The 23,050-nt window shown below is 41.1% G+C and overlaps 1 protein-coding gene across 2 annotated transcripts in view; it reads left to right on the top strand.

The window, feature by feature from the left end:
* The first annotated feature begins 5,039 nt into the window (after positions 1–5,039).
* The window catches only part of Ripor2 (RHO family interacting cell polarization regulator 2), a 180,307-nt gene continuing 162,296 nt past the window's right edge, over positions 5,040–23,050 (top strand). The window contains exon 1 of one of the 2 annotated variants that reach the window (XM_070024447.1): positions 5,040–5,324. In XM_070024447.1, the coding sequence (XP_069880548.1) occupies positions 5,249–5,324 (76 nt within the window). In that variant the 5' untranslated portion in view covers positions 5,040–5,248. The remainder of the gene's footprint in view (positions 5,325–23,050) is intronic. The other variant, XM_070024443.1, reaches the window with a different exon arrangement.

Below are 23,050 nucleotides of genomic sequence, written 5' to 3' on the forward strand. Positions count from 1 at the left end.
GGCCAACAACTGGCCGTGCTCACTTGCCCCTTCCAAGACTCCCATCTCCATGCTTATGTGGCAGATACTGGATTGTTGCAAGGTAAATCTGAGTCACAAGAACACAGAGAAGCCACATTTTGAGAGGCCAAACTGGGAGTCTTTATTGGAAAGCTGGTGACTGCCGGTGGACTCTTGTCACAAAGACCTGTAGCCCCTCAAATATACTTAATACTTTCAGAAAACTGGGCCATTTGAGCAGAAGAAAAGAACAGAAAAACAATACCAACACACCAGATCAACCCAAATAGAGAGCTGAGGTGGGATGCCATGATGATCAGAGGTGAGCCAGACAGGATACACAGGAACATGAGGCATGGCATAATGGCACCTGAGCTGGTCTGCGCCTAAATAGTGTCAGGTCAGACGGCAGAGTCACAGGGAGCTTGAGAGTTCATGACCCAAAACTGGCAAGTCCAGTAACCTATTCTCCAAGTCCGCACCTGCCTCTAGGAATTCAGGCATGCCCATCAGCCCTGCCTCCACCATGGCGACAAGATGGCAATTAAACCTAATACCCTAACATCTACTACGTGGCCAAGATGGCAGCTGTAGATCCAGTATCCCCATTTCAAGGTGACAGGAGGAGCTCTTGCTGCACGGAGGCTGCAGAAGGATCTTTCCCAATGACAGAGCAAGAAGACACACCAGAAGAAGGGAGGGCATTGAGGAAATGAATCTGCTGTTCTGCCTGTCCATCTCCAGATGATATACAGCCTCTATATCAGAAGAAAGCTTGGGATAACTGGAAAGGACTGTCAGCAAGGAAAACGAACTTAGCATCCAGTGGTGTCCAGGCAAAAAGGTTGTCCTGGTGAGTGAAATCTCTAGTCCTCTCAACCTAAAAATGAACAGAGAGAAACTTTGGGCCTGTCAGAACTTGATGTAGAGAAATTTCCAGGATGTCAGACTTTCAACAATAAAACTGGGAACCGCTCACACACACCAGCATCAATTCATTATCCTGACCTAATGCCATTGCCATCAGCCAACCAGCTCCCTTCATCAGGATTCTATTTTCACAAAGCAAATTTCAGATCATGTATCTTTTCCAAGTAAGTGCAGAGATAAGATCCTAGAAACAACTTAGCATCAAGTCTTGCATAAAGTAAGAACTCAACAAACATTTCTCGTTTTAAATTTTGAAAGTTTTACTTTCAAATGTGTCTTTTTTTTCTTGGCAATTTTTCTTCCTCTTTACACATCATCATATCTCCCTTTTGATGTGTATACATCTGGTACATTCTTGAGATTTTGCTTACTGTAAGGTAGTTCCCAGAGACTTGGTGTCTTGGTTCATAGCCATGTTCTGCACATCAACACCATGTAAGTGACAAGCTCACTCCTGCCCTCTCCAAAGCAGAGGGCTCATGGAGTCAACAGAGAAAACTGACCTTGTCCTTGTCTGCTATGACAAGCAAGGCACCTGTATTCCATTGCTGTCATTTGGTCCTTGTTTTCAGAATCAGTTGTGCTAAAACTTAAAGGTTTCTGGATCCTTAGTTCTAGAACAAAATAACATTTTGTAATGAGATTTCATAGTGACTGTTAATGTTGAGGTCTCATCAGACAGATCTTGGGGAGCCAAATCAACGAATTCCCAAGCCTGGGCTCTGATATACCACTGTCTATTTCTCTGGGCTTTGTCTGGGTCTCGAACTTCTGAGGCTCAATCTTGATGCATGGGCATTGGATTTTATTTTGGAATTAATATGCACTTCTGAGATGTTTTATGGGTTGGCTGTATGTATAGGGTCAGATCTATGAATTTCAAAAGACCACTTTGGCTGCAAATACAAGAATAGATTGGAGTGCATGATAAAAATGGAACATGAGAACAGGCATCAAATTGGAGGCTGACAAGGTAGTGCAATGATACAGGGGATGGTAATTTGGCTCAGGACTTGCAACTGTGGACAGCTGGAGAGAACTGCTGGGCAGTAATTAGGAGGGAGAAGCAGCAGGACCAGTTGTTCACTTGAATGTGGAACCAGTGGAGGTGGGCAGCAGGGAGATGGCATGATCACTGAGACAAGCAATGCTGGAGAAGTCAGTTTGGGTGGAAGAAGAGAAGGAAGGAGTTGAAGAGCAGTAAAGAACAGCACCAGATTAAAAGAAAACATTATAAGCACACATTGGACTCTCTTGTTCACCTTCTGGATTCTTCCATGGTCCAACCCCACCCACATTGTGCATTTCTGCTCCACCAAAACCATCTTCCAAAATACCCCAGGCCTTAAAAAAAAACAATGTGAAATATTAGTTAAGCCATCATGGAGAGAACATTATATTAAGATTTGGGAATAGACAGGGGTGAGACCTGGTAGTGTGAATGTGGATGTATTTCCTAATCTCTCAAGTGTCAGGTTCATTTTCTAAAATGAAACATTTGGACATGATGCTGTCTATAGTCATTTTCTATTAACTGTCCAAGTTTCTCATTTTTTTATTATTCAATAATTGTCTTTGTCAAAGCTACATAGTACCTATTTTTAAATAAAATGGTACTGCCAAATTTAAGGAGCACTTACTATGTGGACAGGATATTCAGAGTTCCTCCATTAAAAAATGGGCATGGAAGTTATAAGTTCTATGAATTATAAGTTCTGTGACTTATATAAGTTCTAAGAATTAACATATAATGTGCTGTATTAGATCATTATGTTTTAGAAGAACAACTCTTTTTTATTATTATCTTAAAGTAGTTGTATAAATGACTTTCAAACCAACATGTTGATTTATCAGTACAAGGCCTCTTGATTACTTCTTCCATCTTTCTCCCTTATCTTTCCCAACCTTTCCCTAGTCACCTGGTTCCATTTTCACATATGTGTGAATATTTTGACTGTTTTAACCCATTCTCCCTCTCTTCATTTGTCTGGAGTAAAACTACTCTTTAACCCCCACTTTTTTTAAAGTAAAAAATGTGATTGCTAATAAATTTGCAACAATGAGGAAATGAAATGAAATCATGTATCTAAACAAAGTATGGGAACACCTAGCCCATTTCTTCCTAAGTATTTGGGTAGCTAATTGGATCACTATGACCAGCACCTGTGTTCCAATCCTTACAATTTCCAGAGGAACATCTGAGTTCCCTCTGTTGTTTTTGTAGATATTGGTAACAGAAGAGAAAATAACGTGGGCTCTGTGATATCCTTTTCCTTCGGGTATTTGATAAGCTTTTATTTTGCAATAATACTAAGTTTTCTAACATGCCTTGCCAGCAAGTACAGTTCTCCACTGAGTAATTAAAGGCCTGTCTCTCCCCACACTGGTTTTCAAGTTGAAACACTCTTGCTGGTGTTCTTTCTCCTGAGTCCAACATCTAACTTCCATTTACTGAGAATGAGTTGGAAGAGAGAAAGAAAAAGATCACATAATTATGGAGTTATTTTTCCACCCATATTGTTTTTGTAACACATCACTCCTAGCAGATTCTGTGTGTTTCCACCACAAAATTCTGCCACTTATGAAAATGTAATAGCATTATAGGCCCAAACGAGAATAAAAGTTGACATTCATTCTACTCTTAACATAGATGAAAATTACTCTTGTGAGTATCACACTGCACAAGACAATTGATTACTTGATGAAAGAGAACATAAAGCAGAGTCGTTTACAAAAGGGACTGCATGATTCACCCTGGCAGAGGCGGTATCATGTGACCGGAACAACAGCCCAAGAGGAAGGTGGGACGCTTGGACCTAGGCATCTTGGTAATAACAAGGAAACTGGCACTATTCATATTTAAATTCACAAGAGAAGAAGAAATGCAACCTTTCTCTTGTCTTTGTTGTGCTTATACATTGGGTCCTCACTCATCTTACTTGTTAATAGCTGGTACTCTACCAATTGACCCATGCCTCCAGCCTAAATTTTTTTCTTTGTTTATTGCCAAGGTGATGTACAGAGGGGTTACAGTTATGTAATTAAGGTCATAAGTACATTTGTTGTTAAACTTGTTACCCCTTCCCTTATATTTCTCCTACTTTCCCTCCCCGCCCCCGCAGCCTAGATTTTTGCTAGTCAATTAGAGAAGGAATCTCATGGATTTCACGGGCCAGGCTGACTACAAATCACAGTCCTCCAGGTCTCAGCCTCCTGAGCAGCTAGGATTATAGGCATGAGCCACCAGTGCTCAGCAAATGCAAACTTTTCAAGGCCCTCTCCTTTAGTTCTGACTATACTGGCTGACGCCCCAGCGTTCAGTTGTTCTCACTCATCTTGTACATCAGGACGGTGAGTGACAGGTCATTCATGCAATGGAGACTTTAGAGAGTATGTGGTTTAAAGAAGAAGAAAGAGAGTCTATTAATTTAAAAACAAAACAAGGTTGACTTTGTGTGCAGTGCACTAGTGGCTTGTGGCTGTGATCCTATCTACTCAGGAGGCTGAGCTGGAGGATCAGAGTTCTAAGCAGTCCATGAGACTCTCATTACCAATTAGTCACCAAAAAGCCAGAAGTAGAGCTGCAACTCAAGTGGTAGAGAGCCAGCCTTGAGTGACAAAGCTCTGGGACAGTACCCTGAGCTATGAGACAGGCCCTGAGTTCAAGCCCTAATACTAGCACGTGCATGTACGTGCACACACACACACACAGTATTTATTGTTCACTTCCCAAGTGCTAGACACGATGATAAGCTCTAGGGACCCAGCAGTAAATAAATGTCAGATGTGAGGGGTGTCGCTCCACTGGGGCTCCAGCAGCGCTGGCCTGAGAGCCTGGCAACCGAGCCCTGCTCCCCATCTAGATTGCAGCGGGATTCCCATTTCAGGCCATTCCTGAGCCACGGCTGCAGAGACACCTGCCCTCAGCAGCCACTGCGGGGCTCCTCTGACACGCGGGCAGACACAGGAGCCCGGTGATCTTCTCTGCTGGAATACATTACCTCCCCGTCAAGTTCATGCATAAAACATTGCACAGGCGGCCAGAAAGTCTGGGCCTGGGCAGCTCAGCGTGGCAGCTGCCTTGCAGCCAGGCAGGAGTTAGGGGAAGGAAAAGCAAGGCCGAGCTGCAAGATAAACCTCAACGGAAACCTCAGCTTCAAGAAAGAAAAGAAAATTCAAAACACAAAGAGGAGGGAGGCTTTTTTGTTTTTTTAACCTTTAAAAAAAATAGTCTGTGCATCTAGACTTGACTTCTGGGATTTCTACGAGACCCTTTGGCTGTCATGACCAAGTCCTAGGCACGGCCTTGGCTTCTGACATGGTGCTACCTTCGAGATTACACTGGATCCGAAACAGGCCATGGAGGGACAGGATCCGGAGGCGACGGCTCAACCGTGAGTGTCCCCCAAGTCTGTCCCTAAGCCTGTCTCCCCCGCCCCTTTCTCTCCCAGAACCCTCGTTTTCTCACCCTGGCTGTGCATCAGCTCCTTTCTCCCTCCCCATACCCTCTTCCAATGAATGGTCCGGACCCTCTTTCACCCACCCTCTCCCTCTTCCTGTTTCCTTCTCACAGCTGCCCCGCTTCGACGTAACTAGATACGCTTTGTTCGCAGCGGCAGGCAGGAGCAGGCCTCTGTATTTCTCATCTAGATGGAAAACAGAAAGAAGTATTTGTACCCAACCAGGAGTCCTGTGGATCAGAAACTTTGAAAACGTGGCATGTGTCAAACAGGTGTAGGAAGAAGGAGGAAAATGCAAAGGATTGGTTTCTTTTAAAGGCTTACTTGTATGTGTCTCTTCGATAATCAGACTCACAGGAAAGTTTCCCTCTTGCATCAAGTGGAGAGTGGGAACAATAAAATAATCATCGAAGACAAAAAAGCATTCTCCATACGTGCCAAATCCATTACCCATCAACAAGTAATAACTTAGTGTGTTGCTGGAGAGGTTTATTAATCTCAGGTGTTAGCAAATTCAAGGGGCCCATGGGGCGGGGGAGGAGGCAATGAATGAAAGGGATCTGTCCTCACCTCTGTCATGAGGAAAAACAACCATGAAACCACAATGATAGATTATAACTGGCATTTGGCCTCAGTATAGGGAGGCGCAAGAAATGGCAGAGAGTGTGGTAAATGGGTAAAAAAATGAGGTACGTGGGCTGGGGTGGGGAAATTGCCATTCAATTACACTGGCCTGTCGTTTTCATTGGGGAACATGTCCAGTTGCCAGGTTTTTCAACTGTTCAGAAAAAAAATGAATTCTTAAATGAAAGTTCTCAAGTTATATGTTGGCGGTTAATTCTTTAACATTTGACCACTGTGATCTCCAAAGTTGTGACACACAGTATGACTACTGTGGGTCACCAGTTACCAAGCCTGAGTTTCCGTGTGGGTATTGTCATTAGAGGGCTGTCATGCTCTTGTTATTTATGCCTAGTTACATGTCAGGGCGTCTTCAAGTGTTAAAAGCCCCTGGTGGAGACAGTTAAATTAAGATGAATGAGTGGTTTGGGAATGCAAATGCCAAACACAGTCCCAGTTCAGTAGTTCAGAAGCCATGGAGAGCTGGCTCCAAATAGTGCCCTGAATACAAGGAAATGTTTTGCAGCCAGAAACACACACACACACACTTTCTTTAATTATTTTAACTGAAGAATGAATAAATAAGATCACAGAGCCTTCACTTTGATTGATTAACACTTTCCCTATAAGTTTACATTTCGTGCAACCACCTTGAGTTTGAACTTCAGGTTTTGTGATGCCTGATCCTATATCAATCCTAACGTGGCTGTGCATCATGGGCTTAAGGGAATGCCAGGAATGTGTTGGTTGGATAGGGGGAGTATGGATCTGCAAGGTTGTTCATGGATGGATGGGAAGGCAGCCTACACACTGAAAACAAGGGCTTGTACACTTTATTGCAGAGAGATACTGTGTTGTGATTTGTGCGTGTTTTTTTTTATTTGTTTTGTTGCAGTGTGGAATTCTAACTCAGGACTTCACAAATGACAGGCAGGTGTTTGCCCCTTCAGCTAGGACTTCAGTCCATTTTGCTTTGAATTTTTTGAACTGGCTCTTGCATTTATGCACTACTTACCCTGGATGGATACCCTTCTACTTATACTTGCCATTTAGCTAGGATGACAGGTACATGCTATTATGCCTACCTTTTTCTGTTTTTTCTGTTTTTTTGTTTTGGTTAAGATGGGGTTCCTCTAACTTGTTTTATAGGTTGACCTTCAACTATGATCTTTTTTGTTGTTGCTTGTACTCTCTTCACCTCTCAAGTAGGTAGGATTAGAGATGTGAGCCATTAGACTTGGCCTGTGCATGGTTTTAAGATGTAAAGGTGCTATATTAATAGATATTTGGCATAAGTGTCTTGAAGAATTTTTTCCCCCACACTGGAATTTGACTTTAGGGCTTTACACTTGCTCAGCTTGCTTAGGTAGGACTTTACCACTTGAGCCATGATGTCAACTTGGCTTTCTTGCTGGTTATTTTGGAGATGGAGCCAAGCAGACTATTCTGTCGAGGCTGGCTTTGAACCTTGATTCTCCAGGTCTCAGCCTCCTATATAGCTAGGATTACAGACTGGGCCCCCTACCCTAACTTTGGGAATTCTAACATTTCCCCAAGACGGTGAAGAGCCTGATGCATTGGGGTCCAGGAAGTAGGGACATGATTAAATGACATTTTAGCATGTTATTTTCCTACTCAGAGAAGACCTGTGTGTGTTTAAAGGAGGAGATTGAGGGATAGTACAAAAGGGGAAAGGAGAGAATAATGGGGAAGATACTCACCAGAAACCCCAGCTTAGCGTCCCAGCTAGGGACATTTTACAGTTGCTAAAAATCTCTCTTGATAACTTCTCCAGACATCTGAATCGGAGGCTATTCTCACAGGATACCCTCCCCCATCCTCACAACTTGGGGATCCAAGCCTTATTACCTTATTCTGACATTAAGAAAAACAAATTAGTAAACTCAATGTCCCCATATACACAAGAGGGAACTTGTATATTGCACAAGCACTAACAGAAGGAAGTGCATATGTTATCATTTCCCTGCCCATACAGACATTACTAATCAACCACCTCTCTCTTCTCTCCAAGGAGGCCAGACCCAGCCTTAGAATCCTTTATAATAGTGTGTGCTAGGCTGCTATCACTAATCAATTAGTACTGCCTTATTAGTTGAGACCTGCATTTAAGTGTTATTGCTTCTTTCTTTTATTTTTATGTTTATTTTCTTTATGAATTATCTAGTTTCCATGAGTCAGAGTCATAAATTAGCTGGGCCTTTTACTCATCCACTGGTCTCCCCATGCTGAGATCAAGGTGTTGCCTGGGGCTGTAATCTCAACTGAGGCTCCAGATGTTTTTCTAAGGTGGATAGATTTTGGCAAATTTCATTTCCTTGGGGTTGTAGGCCTGAGATGGCATTGTTCCCTGCCCATTCCCCATGGTCCTCCCTACTCCATGGCAGTTTGCTTGTCAAGACCTACAAAGGAGGGTCTTTTGTTGCTTGCAACATGTCTCCTTTAAAGGGCCTGGCTTACTTGTTTGGACAAGACTTTAATGCCCAAAATAATAGCTCTTTTGATTAGCTCAAAATACCAACTGATCAGAGACCTCAATTACTTTGCAAAGTCCTTCATCTTTACCACGTAACATAATGGTAATAAAAGATTAGCTTATTAATTCTTAAGTCCTGCCCACATCAACAATGAGGACATCCCAAGTTACGTGTACTAGGGGCAAGCGTCATGGCTCTTCTTAGACTTCTGCCGAGCTCAAAACCCAGGACAATTTTTTCAACCGAACCTAGAGTTTGGGGCTTTTGAAAAGCTTTAGGGTTTTGTTTTTGTTTTTGTTTTAGCTTTTTTGTTGTTGTTTTTTATTTCTCATTATGAAAAACTTTCCGACAAATCCCAAAGCTGAGAAAATAGTATGAAGATCCTGTATTGTCATCACTTAAACTTTTTTTTTACATTTTTTTTAAACTTTAACTTTACATTTTTTAAATATTTTTTAACATTTGCTTTATTTCTTTTCCTGCTGAGAAAGTTTAAAATAGAGGGCTCTGATGGCTCATGCCTATAATCCTACCTACTCAGGAGGCTGAGATCTGTGGATTGTGGTTCAAAGCCAAACTCCAGGAGTCTCTTATCTCCAACTCACCACCAAAAAAAAAGTCAGAAGTGGAGCCATGGCTCAAGTAGTAGAGCACTATCCTTGAGCAAAATAGCTCAAGGGGGAACATTTGCAAACTATGGCTATTCTGGGCCTTAGTCCCACACACCAGTATAAATCAGTGATTCATACTGATTGATTTGTACTGGTGTAAGAATTATTTCTATACCTACAAACATGACATTGCCTATTTTCTCATCATCCAAAAGAACAATTGCTTCATATGGCCTTCCCTTCCTCCCTCCTGAATATCCCATTATCAAATGTCTAGTTTCTTGGAAATTAAACAAGCCACAAAAACAAAAAAAATTAAAAGGAAGGGAAATGAAAGAATAAGAGACTTTGAATAATTCAAGGTGCTTCTGTTGATTAAAAAGTACTTTCCCTTCTTATCATTCTTTATTTTTTAAAAATTACCTTTAAGTAGTTGTGCAAAGGAATTGCCATATAACAAAGCAGTTTATGAATACAATTCATTTTGTTCAGTGTCACCCCTTCAATATTCTCACCCCATTTTCAACCCGCCCCCTTTTTTTCTTTTCTTAGTGTTGTTGTATATACCATGAATTTTTGACTGTATTCTGTCCCTTTCCTCCCTTCCCTCCCTTCCATACTCCTGTTGGCCCCCACTCCTCTCTCGGATGTACCTATTTCCTGGTATTGCTTTTGTTGGGCTTTGACCTAGTCTTTCTAAGAGATTATACTATTTGAGTACTCCATAGAGTCTATTATACTTCAGTTAACTCATTTGTAACCACTTTCACATACTGCCCAACTTATTTCAATATCATTCTTTATAATAGTTGAATAAATTCTATTGTGTGTACATACCACATTTTCTTGATTTATTCATCCATGGAGGGGCATCTGGCCTGATTCCATACCTTGACAATGCTAAATAGTGCTGCAATGAACATAGTTGTGCTGGTACCTTCACTGTAACCTTGATTAAAAATGCCCAGGAGTAAGATTGCTGGGTCATACCAAAACTGGATATCTACATGCAGAAAATGGAAACTAGATCCTCATATATCACCTTGCACTAGCATCAATTCAAAATTGATCAAAGACCTCAATATAAGATCAAAACCAATAAAATTATTACAGGAATGGGCAAGGCTTCTGGACACAGGTCAAAACTCTCTATGTAAAAATCCAGGAAAGACTTGATAAATGGGATTTCATCGAGCTTAAAGTTTGTGCACAGCAAAGGACATAACTAACAAGCTAAATATAAAACCCACAGCTATACAAAGGACCTACTGTCCAGAATATACTTATAGCTCAAACAATTAAATCCTCAAAAATTAAACCTCAAAGAAAGAACAACCCATTTAATAAGTGGGCTAATGACTTAAAAAGAGACTTCTCAGAAAAATGATTTAAAATGGCCAATAGATACATGAAGAAATGCTCAACATCTCTGGCTCTAAAGAAAATGCAAATCAAAATAACTCTGAGATTCTACCTAACTTCAGTTAGAATGGCCACTATCAAGAAAATAAACAACAACAAATGCTAGCAAGGATGCAGTCAAAAGGAAACTAATATACTGTTGGTGGGAATGGGATTTGTTCTACTGCTCTGGAAAGCAGTATGGAAGTTACTCAGAAAACTAAACATAGAACTACCCTATGACCCAGCAATCCCATTCCTGGGCATTTATCCAATCGAAAGTGCTCTCTTTTTATGAGCATTAATCTGCCCAGATATTTCAGCTATCTCTAGCCAAGGACAAACAAAAGAGAGGGTATTAGGGGCAAAGGGGAAGGAGAGGAAAAGGCAGCAATAACAAATTTGCAAACAAGAATAGAGAGAGAAAATGGCAAAGGGATTAGAGAACTCAGAACTTGGTGGGATCCTCAGGCCTTTTATTTTCAGGTTAGTTATTTTTAGAAGGAGTTCAAGAGAACTTGGTCTCTGGTTGGCAGAAAAAAAGCCGAAACTGCATATTCGCAGAAGCATTAGCTAGTGTAGCAACTTGGGAGTGAGGAGGTTCTTAGGGATGGGAAGCATCTTGATATGTTAACCTTGGCTCAAGCCACAGAGTGAGGATCAGATTTTTCCTCTGAAATATCAAGATCCAAGGGATTTCTTCACTGAATAAGACAATGTTAATTACACGTGCACGCGCGCGCGCACACACACACATACACACACACAAACTCACATCAGCTGTCAAAATTGTGAACTTGAGTAGCAGCACTGAAGTATAAAACGTCTTGATTTTGTTTTGATCTGACATAAAACTAACATATCTTTGTTGTTTAAAAAACACTATAAAAATAGAATGATTGGAGCTGTGAGTGTAGCTTAATGGTTAGCATGTACAAGGCCTGGAGTTCAATACCTTCAACATCAAAAGAGAGGGAGGGAAGAGAAAGTAAAGATGGAACGGACAGAGGAAGAAAAGAAAGGAGAAAGGGAAAGAAAGAAAAGAGGAAAGAAGGAAGGAAGAAAGGAAGGAAGGAAGGAAGGGAAGTGAAAGAGGGAGAGAGGTAGGAAGGGAAGGAGGGAGGGAGGGAGGGAAGAAAGTAATCTAGAACTCCTAGCAACCACCCTGTACCACAAGTATTCACAGAACATATTCTAAATATATTCTTTTCATAGGACTAATGCCATGTTCTGCAACGTGCTGTTTCATTTGACAACATAATCTGAGTACCTTTTTATGTTTCTTAATAGCAATACATATCTCCAGACCAGATATGTGCAGCCAAATCCAAACTGATGAGTTGGAGGAGAATTTCACTATCTGATCTGATTCACTTAAATACAAAAAAATGATTATAATTGTAAAATGGATGGTATCGGGTGGGAACTAAAACTTCCATGTAAGCAATTCATCCCAGAGGCCGTGCTCAAATGCCTTCTATCCCTAGATGTAATTTGGCTGTTTAAAAGGTCAGGCCAGTCTGAAGAGGATTTGTATATCTATTTTCAGAAAATGATTGGTCATATTCTCTTTGAAGAGAATTTTCCACCCCTTATGAATTAAAGGGTGATTGGGAAACAAGATTGTTCTCAATTCCTTCAAGGGTGGTTTCCGAAGCACCAGAGATGGTCTTGTGCCTAGAGACATGTGTCTTGGCATTGATTTCCATCATAGAATGAAGTGGAAAGAAGCACTTTTATTAGTCAGCTTTCTATTGCTGGGGAAAGAATGAGAAACTCAACTTACAAGAGAAAAAAAATGAGAAAGGGACTGGGATCCTAGAGTCTTCTTTAGAACACAGCCTCCATTGCCTTAAAGACCCTCTCATTAGGGGGCTGGGAAGGTGGCTCAGTGGTAGAGTACTTGCTTTGCATGCATGAGGCCCTGGGTTCAATTCCTCAACACCACATAAGCAGAAAAAACCGGAAGTAGCGCTGTGGCTCAAGTGGTAGAGTGCTAGCCTTGAGCTGAAGAGCTGAGGGACAGTGCCCAGGCCCAGAGTTCTGGCCCCACGATCGGCAAAAATAAAAAAAAGATCTCTCATTAGGCTCCCCTTCTTGAAGGTCCCACCATTAGCCAGTAGTACTACCTTGGGGACCAATCCTTTAACATATGGACCTTAGAGAACACAAGAAGGACCTTAGCATCTAAACATAAGGTTGAATAACGAAGAGTCAGGCAAGACTAAGGGAAACAGAGTCCAAGACATTTATTTACTAACCTTTTTTATTCCTATGGTCCAAAACATTCCCAGAAAATTGTATCAAATAAGCCAAAAGGGACCACTCCTAGTTTGCCATTTGTAGCATGGCCACCCTGAAGTGTTGAGCTATTTCCTGCTGGAGCTAGAACCATGAACACATGTCCTTCTGCTCCACACATGGAGAAGTAGAAATCACCCTACAGTAGTATGTCCATAATTAAATCCTGGACTTGATTCTCTGGTGAGTTCAGGGATGAATTCATCTTTCATTCTGGAGTTTCTTCCCTTTAAGATCTTCTGCAGGTTTGACCCCTCATTAAGCTCTGTGATTCTGGATACTTTACTTTGTTTCCCTGAGCTTGGGCTGCCTCATGAATATAGTCTATGAGGACTTCAATTCATCAAATCTGCCCACATAATAATTATTACATTAAGAGAATGCACACAGAAATATGTAGCCAGCTGTGCAGAACCATTAAAAATGTTATTTATTTGTTTCTTATTTTGCATATGTGCTGATACTAGGGCTTGCACTTAGAGCCTGGACACTGTCCCTTAGCTTTTATACTCAGGCTAGTGCTCTACCACTTGAGCCACAGCCCCACTTCCAGCTTTTTGGTGGGTTCTTAGAGATAAGAGTCCCATGGACTTTCCTGGCCCAAGCTGACTTCAAATGTCAATCTGCAGATCTGTCTCCTGAGTAGCTAAGTTGATTATAAGTGTGAGTTGCTGGTACCCAGCTTTTGATTTCTATTTTAAAAGTAAAATGAATGAAGAAGTTCCTCATGGGCTTGCTTTTATGTTTTTTAATTTGTTAAAAAAAAAAAAAGTTTAATGGCATCAGGCTGAATAGATAACCAGCAGATTCGAGGGTATGTCATTTGCCTCAGTGGGTTCTTTCAGTCTTGCTATATTGGGCTTGCTGAGCCAGTAATGTCAGCAAACAGACCCTGACCCACTGCAGCAGCCCCAGGGTGGCCTAGGGGTGAAAAGCTGGCCACACAGATCTGCCTCTTCTCAGGCATTCCCTAATCTACAGGAGAACACATGGCATTTATTTCCTCCAGACCTTCAGCTTCTTATCTCCCGCCAGCATCCTTTCAGACAGAACTCTGGCTTCAGACCCTTCAAGATGTTTGAGGACAACCTTCTGAGTTTTCCTTAAAACAGTCCTGCTCTCGCATCTAAGAACACGATTGTCCCCATTTTACAGAGGAAGGTCACCAATGCAAAGAAAACTCATTTCTCAAGTCGAGACCATTCATACTCTGGAATTCATATAAATGATGTCTTTGAAAAGTATGCATACTTTTTACCGGTATCCTCAGACCTCAGCCTCCTGCATAGCTAGGATTATAGGCATGAGCCATCAGTGCCTGGAATGTTCCCTTCTTTTAAGGCACAACTGCTGCTGGGAAGGGGAGGGGTTGGGAAGGCAGAAAATCGTTCTTATCTGTTCTTGTCATTTCTAACTGCCTACACACACACACACACACACACACACACACACACACACACACACACACACACACACACACACACACACACACACACACACACACACACACACACACACACACACACACACACACCTCCTTGTCAGGGTGCTCTGGATTCCCCAGCCCCCAGTTTTCCAAGCACTCATGTTCCATACAGAGCTTCTACAGAATTCTAAGGTATTATCTCCAAGCAGCACACAATTTCAACACCACAGGCATTTCAATTTCTTTGTTTAGAGGCTAAAGCTAAGTAAGTAGACGTTTTAAATCACCTTTTCTCCTTGACTTGGTTTTAATCCATCTCGCAGCACTTCTGCCACCCACGAGGATAGCAGGACCTGTGTGGGACTGGGCATGAGGCATAGGTGGTTTCTGATCTGGTTCAGCCCACCCACAGGCACACTACCTCCCACTTCTGCCTCCCTACTTCTCAACCCCCCACTACTCTCTTGCTTTTGTGGCTCTTCCTTTCTGCCTTTAAGGGGCTTACTTGAAGGCTAGCTGGACATAACCAACCATGCCTGATTGCGTACCCAGCCGTAGTCAACCAAGTCACAAACTTGGCCTTGGAGAATGAATGCTGTTGGTCTGAAAGGATGGCAACTTTGGTGCTCAAATAAGTGACTAGAAAGCGAGACTGCCCATGTGGGTGAGGAAGGCCAATCGACACAAGAAGGAAAACGGAAGCCAGGTATTGACAGGACACAGAAGCAAGGTCAGCTGATGCCCTGGGAGGTCATAGCTCAGGAGAGCTTTGGAATTGCATGACACAGAACCACAGCAGTATCATCAAGGGGAAGCAAGTCAAGCTCCTTTCTTTTGGAGAGTCTTTGGGGGCTACTTCCCAGACACAGAAATGGAAGGCATTCACTATTCTCTTTTTCTGGCTGCCCTACAATTGTATTCACTGCAAGTAGTGCTTGTTGTGTTTCTGCTGCTGCTCTTCAGTCTTCAACTGTCCTGGAAAGTTAGCACATAAGTCCCTAAACTCTAGAATTATTATTTTGGCTAATTGAAGGTAAGTGTGTTAAGTTGGGTGCCAATGGCTTGTGGTTATAATCCTAGTTATTAAGGAGTCTGACATCCGAGGATCACAGTTTAGAGCCAACCCAAGCAGACAAAACCTGGAGACTCGTATCTCCAATTAACCAGCAAAAAAGGTAGACATGGGGGAATGGTTCAAGTGGTGGAGCACTAGCCTTGAGCAAAACAGCTGATAGAGACCCACAAGGCCCTGAGTTCAGTCTCCAGTACCAGCAACATACACATAAAGAAATGCATCATCTACTCAATGCATCCCTACTCAATAGGGAAAGAAATGAGTCTCAAATGCATATTAGGTGCATTATACTGAGAGAAAGGAGCCAGACTCAACAGGCTGCATAGTGTATGATTCAATGTATTAGTTGTATGGAAAAGGCAAAATTGTAAGGCCAGAAAATGAAAAATTGGCTTTCCAGGGTTGTGCACAAGGCTCACAAGGGAACTTCTGTGTCTTGACTGTGGTGGTAGTTACACTTGTGTGCATTTGTCAGGACTCTTAGAACTATCCCATTAAAGAATGAATTTCATCCCATATAAATTATACTTCAATGTATGAACTTATTTTTTTCTATATAGTTGCAGACCACTTTCTGTTAGCCTTGTTTTGATTGCCTTGTTTTGTTCTGTTTGCTGGTTTGTTTGTTTAAGTCTAGATTTTACTAGCTAGCTCCAGCTGGCCTCCAATTCAGGATCCTCCTCCGGCCTTAGCCTCCTGAGTGTTGGGATTACAGACATGTACCCCCACTCCCAAAGCAGATTTTTTTTTTCGGTTGTGGGGCTTGAACTCTGGGCCTGGGCACTGTGCCTCAGCTCTTCAGTTCAAGGCAAGTGCTCTACCACTTGAGCCACAGCACCACTTCCAGTTTTCTGGGTGGTTTATTGGAGATAAGAGTCTCACAGACTTTTCTGCCTGGGCTGGCTTTGAACTATGATCCTCAAATCTCAGCCTCCTGAGTAGTTAAGATTACAGACATGAGTCACCAGTGCCTGGCTTTGGTTTTTTTTTTAAGTTGAACATTTTATTCCTCCAGATAACCAAACTACAGTTATTTAATTGAAGGAGTTAAGAAATTTAAGACTAGGGTAGAATGTTTGCCTAGCATCTAAAGTCCTATGTTTGGTTCTCAATCACTGCTGAGACTTTCAAAAGGGGGGAAATAATAGGATTGAATTTAGTCTGGTATCTCACCAACTAAAGCTACAAACAAACTCGTCAGCCAGGCATAGGAATCTTCTACAGTCCTGCCTCATTAGTCATTACCCTCTGTAATTTCACCCAATCCCTCCATCCTTTACCCCAGACTCGGCTCCTTAACTCTCAGAGCTCAACTTCTTTCACCGAGTCACCCTGTCCAGGAATGCATCCTTTATCTTTTCTTCCTCCTCCCCCTCAATTTAATCCATCAGCAGCAAACACCAGGAGATGAGCAAGGCCCTGGGCAGAAAGCAATCCAGGAATAAACTAGATATGAATCTTGCCCCAAAGAGCTTACAAACTCCACATATAGTTACAGGAAATAAGATTCATTCTCACATTTTAAAAGCTGATTTGATAGAACTGTGAATGCCATTTCATTCTGTTGTTTCATCAGGGCTAGCTAAGTGTTGGACATTGAATGCTTATCACTTTGGTAATAGAAGAGGAAGCAGAGATTAAAGGTTTAATAAGTGGTTTGGACAAGAAGTTGTCAGACTTTGCAAAATGATAAGTAGATATTAGGATGTCGAAGGTTGGAAATTGTCACTTCCAGGAAAAGAACTGGTGGCAAGAAATGCCTGTGGACTCCCATTACAAATGGCAGACACATCCATCTTAATCTATGTTGACACTCATAGTAAGAACTGAACCACAATTTTAAGTTGATTCATTGGGCACGGTAGGGGAAATTTTGCTTTGGAGAAGACTGATTAATTGCAATTAGCAGAGAGAAAATGTAAGTTATCTCAGCCTTCTGTATGTTTTATTCCAATTCCTACTGTGTTCTATTTTCTTTTTTTAAGACAGAAGGATGTTCTGGTTGAGAGAAAAGTATCTCTGCTTGCACATACTTCACTAACAGAAAAGGAGATATTTTACTTGGTTTAGTATCCCAACAATAATCAAAATTATTCACCAGTTGCTAGTGGCTCACATCTGTAATCTTAGCTTCTCAGGAGGCTGAGATCTAAGGATTGTGGTTGAAAGCTAGCCTGGGCAGGAAAGTCGTGAGACTCTTACTTCCAATAAACCACTAGAAGCCTAGAAGTGGTGCTGTGGCTCAAAGTGGTAGAGCTGTAGCCTTGAGCAAAAGAGCTAAGGGATAGTGCCCAGGCCCTGAGTTCAAGCCCCAAAAGAAAAAAATGTTTCAAGGAATGTTAACTAATGTTAACTAATAAGATAATTTACAAAAATAAAAATACAGGAGAAAATAAAATACTCTATAATCCTACTGTCTAGATATAACTACTTATATTTCGAAGACTGTCTTCTAGTCTTTCATTTCAATGCATACATATATATATATATATATATATATATATATATATATAATAACTAAGAGAATGGTATATACATTTTGGTAGTCTACTTCTTTCAACTACCATATTACAGAACTATTTTCATTGTATTAAAATTTCTTTAAAAACTGGGTTTTTTTAATATGGTAGCTATCATAAGTATTTAATCTATTGGTATCACTAGAACTTACATCTTTGTGTCATTATTATCTGTATTGCATAAAAGGAGATTTCTTTCTGTGTGACACTAGGTATAAACCAAAGGGCCTTCATGTTTTAAGGCTCCTGATACATCTTGCCAAATCACACTTATTGAAACTAGTAACAATTGGTCCTGAAAATGTACATAAATGATAAAGGAATCCATAAACAACAATAAAATGTACATAATCACTAAATTGCATCCAGTTCATATCACATGAATCTACCCATCAATCATAACACAAACCATCACTGGGCCTTAGGATTTGACTTGGCTTCCCCTATGAAATAGTCTAGCCAATAACTGACCTGGAATCTAATTAAGATATATTCTCGTCTAGATCTTACTACTAGTTTATAGAGAATACAAAGAATGGAGGGACACGTTAATACTGTGAGGAAGTAATGAGCACAATGTAGAATATGGAAATTTCTATGGAACAAGTGACTAAAATTGTCAACTACATTTGTTGGATGGGTTATAGGGTGACATCAAGCAATTGGGAAAGAAATTTCTATTCTCTATCAAAAATGGAGAATGAAAACCAGAATTTAAAAGTCTTATTTCTTGGGGCTAGGAAGGTGGCTCAGTGGTAGAGCACTTGCCTTACATGCATGAGGCCCTGGGTTCGATTCCTCAGTACCACATATGCAAAAAGAAAAAAGCCGGAAGTGGCGCTGTAGCTCAAGTGGTAGAGCGCTAGCCTTGAGCTGAAGAGCTGAGGGACAGTGCTCAGGCCCAGAGTTCAGGCCCCATGACTGGACCCAAAAATAAATAAATAAATAAAATAAAAATAAAAGTCTTATTTCTTATATAAAGGAAAAAATATGTTTTCAGTGGTGCTGGAGATTGAACCTAGGGCCTTGCACATGTGTTCTATTATTACTTGAGCCATGTCCCCAGCCATTTTGTTTTGTATTTTGCTTTTTCGATAGAATCTTACAGCTAACTTTTGTCTGGATTGAACTTGCCATCCTTCTGCTTGTCTCCCCAGTAGCTAAGTTTATAGGTGAGTGTGACTACACGTGGCCATTATGACAGAAATCCAATAGGTAGCATATACAAACTTCTTTTGGTTGAGTATTGTGAATCATCCCTGAATTTTCTTCAGTAAGATTTAAAATGTGTCCTCACTGTTTCTAATTGTCCAAGAAGAACAAAGTTCAATTCACTCCTTTAATGTTAAAACCCTATGAGGAATGTTTTAAATTAGCCAAGATCATCCATTATGTTTGAAATTTCGAGGTTAATTTAGGCATTCTGGGTAGTGACCACCAGATGGCCCCACATCATAGCTTTTATAAACCAAACAAACTACTTCGACCTAAATGAAATAGGAAAAGGACATCATAGCAGTTATAGGATACTAATATGGTCACCATTACTTAAACTCAAATTATTTGTATTTAATTACTTGTATTTATTATTTCTTTATCAAAGTATTTGTATTTTCAGGTTATTTATAGACAACCCTTGTTACTTAGAAGTTTTAAGCAGAAACATGTATTTTAAATATTGGTGCTTGCACATGTGTGCATGCACGCACACACGTGCGCGCACACACACACACACACACACTCACATGCGCACACACACAAAGAACCTGATTTGAATACCCACCAGAGAGGAGAAAACTGAAGAACGTGACAAATATTTGCATGGATTTTTGAACTCAAAGACTTGGAGCAGGTAATACAAAAAACAAGCAGTCTAAATGTAAGACAGTAGGGAATGGAGAAGACCGGGAAACTTCAGAGCTTTTGCCCTGCCTGGAAAGCATTTACAACATTCCTTTTAACATTGTGCCACCTCTTATGTCCCCACAAATATTTGCCAGCTCGGTGGCTGGATGCCAGTTTGCAATATGTATACAAGGCAAGGAGAGCTACTTTCTTTAGCTCTTTTCCTATTCATCTCATCTGCCATGTCTAAGTCTAGTAAGTACAAGGCAAATCATCAACAAGATACGAATAACGAGCTGGGCACCAGTGGCTCACACCTATAATCTCAGCTACTCAGGAGGGTAAGATCTAAGGATCCATTTTTCAGAGCTAGACTGGGCAAAAAGGTCCATGAGACCAAAATCCAAAATTAAAATTAGAATTAGTAAAATTTTATAATTACAAGATATAAAAGCAGAACTAAAGAGTTGGAAGATTTCATGTCAGAGCTTCTTTGATGAAGGTTCATGATTCAAGTAATGGGAAATGTGATAAATCAAGTTTGTTGTCAACAGACGTAGGACTTGAATGCCTGTGGCGTGTGATGCTGATTCCTTCTGTAAGTACTCACTGTTCCCAGATTCATCAGTACTTTGTCATTTTACCATCAAGTACTTTATTTTCCTTCTTTCTTTTCCCTCTTAGGTGTTTTAGCAGCAATTAAGTCATGCTGAGGAATGCTTATTGCAATGGCAAATGTCATGAAAATTGAACATAAAGCTAATTTTGCTTCTCATGAATAGAGTTCCTGTGGTTTCACTTCAGGACTAATGGAAGGGGATACATTCCTTGCTTATTCTTGATTTTAAACCACTGAGATCTACCTTCAGGGATCCACCTTCTACTCATTCTACATTTCCTAACAATTGAGGACTTTTTCCATATTCAAATTCTATTCTATTGTTGATACCCACTGCCTCCCCGGACTGCTGGGCTGAACAGCTACTTATGACTTACTTTTAGAACTATATTTTCAAGAGAAAGCTTTCCAACCAAGATTGACTTCACTCTGTACTGCCTGTGAAAGTCTTTCTACTCTGCCATCTTCCTTTCCGGTGTAAGAGGAGCCCCCACAAAGCTTAAGGAAATCTCCTTTGAGGATCAGCAAGGAGAGGAACTTGCTTCATTTTCCAATGACTGTAATACTGTTTGTCATCAATTCAACAGTGTTTGAAATGAATTTGATGAAAGTGACTAACTGAATTGGCCTGACGTTTATTCAGAGCACTTTGTGAATTTTCTCCTTGGGTTAGAAATATTGCATAACCCAAAGGTAACATGCTTGGTAGAGCTCTATGGAAAACCAGGAATGCCATTCCTTTTGGCTATGTGGGTGATCCAACTCTTCCTTTCTCATCCCATTCCATTTTGTGCTCATTTCAGAAGCTGATGTGTAAATGATGTGTCTGTCTGTTGTCATGACAACCCAGCATCGTTTGTTTGGGCTTCTTACCCAAACACAAAGGTGCTCTTGAAGCGATGCTTGTCACATTTTGCTGGACTGTTTTTCCCTCCTGGGTTTACACATAGAAGGTTTGGAAGGTTCTTCACTGCATCTAGAGGAGGGACAGGCTGAAATTTAGCCGTTAGCTCAAATAAATGATCAAACTCAAAAGCTCGGACCCCTGCAGAAGAGACCATGTTGCCATCTATCATTTGAATGCTTTGGAGGGTGCTCGTGTACAACTAAAGAAAAGAGTTTTTTAAATAAAAGAGCTTGGGGATTACCAGAACTGAGGTTTCTGTTGACATTTTCTGTGACTCAAGACTATCTCTGCATTTAATGAGAGGTCATTGTCACTGCCAGAATTCTTATTCCTATTTTGGCTCATGAAATTTGCATGTAGGTGCCCTTACCAATAGGAAAACATTTTTAAAAACTCAACAATACAAGCCAAGCACAGAACTCCTCACGCTCTTCTGGGTTCCATTTTGTCTTTGTCTGTGTCTGTAGTGGCCAAAAGGATTGAAACTCTTGATATTTTGTGCCAAGATACAAGCGCCTTTCAATTATTTAGGGACCGACTGTAAATGTGAGGTCTGCAGGATCCCTCCATTTTTCCTCCTTGTCCTTCTCACCATCTGTTACTTTTCCATTAGAGGGGAACAAAAAGGCAAAACACATATGGGATAATCCAGCACTTAGCAGCTGTAAAAGGGGGTTTACTGGAAGATGGAAGCTAGTGAAGGTGTTATAGAAATTAATTGGGAATGATAACCATGAGGAATCACTACATAACTCTATTTAGAAATAACTTCCGTTAGTTGTCTTGTAATTCCATTAATATACTGCAGAAACTCCAACTAATACCAGCTCCTTTTTATTTTTTCCTAATCTTCATATCCATCCACAAGTATATACTTTGGAGAAAAGTATACACTTTCTTGAGGCTTACAAAGAAAGTTTAACTATGTTATGATCTAGTCAGAAACATTTGGCATGTCTTTAAATGAATAAGGCTTGTGGATCTTGGTCCCCTCATTTGTAAAATGATGGAACTGGACAGCATTAAGTGTGTGTGTGTGTGTGTGTGTGTGTGTGTGTGTGTGTGTGTGTGTGTGTTTCCATGTTGGGGCTTGAATTTTAGGGTCTGGGCACTGACTCTTAGCTTTTTCACTCAAGTCTGGCACTCTACCACTTGAGCCACAGCTTCACTTCCAGCTAGTTGATGGTTACTTACGTACCTTCTTGTTTAGGCTAGCTTCAAACCTGATCCTCAGATCTCAACCTCATGAGCCACAGGTGTGAGCCACAAGTGTCCAACATGATATTTTTTTTTTTTTTGGTCAGTCGTGGGGCCTGAACTCTGGGCCTGGGCGCTGTCCCTCAGCTCTTCGGCTCAAGGCTAGCGCTCTACCACTTGAGCCACAGCACCACTTCCAGCCTTTTCTGCTTATGTGGTGCTGAGGAATCTAACCCAGGGCCTCATGCATGCAAGGCAAGCACTCTATCACTGAGCCACCTTCCTAGCCCCAACATGATAACTTTCATTCTGAGCCCCAATCCATGTTTAAAATTCTGTCTCTTCTCAAAATCTGGGAAACCTGTGCTCCAACTTTGCAGATTCATTTGAACAAATTGGGCCAATAAAAGACTGTAGCTAGCCTTAAGAATCATCCAGAAGTTAACAGTTAACACTCAAACCCCTTTTAGTTCCTATCTTTGGCTTGCTCCTCTGGAGCTACCTTTCTCTCCACCTCCCTACCCCACTCCCAAGCCTGCAATTGGAAAGAGGAAGGGAAGTGGAAGGGAAAAGGAAAGGGGAAGGGGAAATGAAGGGAAGGAATGAAAGGAGAAAGAGAAGGAGGAAGGGAGGGAGGGAGGGA

The sequence above is a fragment of the Dipodomys merriami genome, unplaced genomic scaffold (assembly GCF_024711535.1).
Source record: "Dipodomys merriami isolate MVZ:Mamm:240054 unplaced genomic scaffold, mDipMer1.0.p SCAF_16, whole genome shotgun sequence".
NCBI classification, from domain to species: Eukaryota; Metazoa; Chordata; class Mammalia; order Rodentia; family Heteromyidae; genus Dipodomys; species Dipodomys merriami.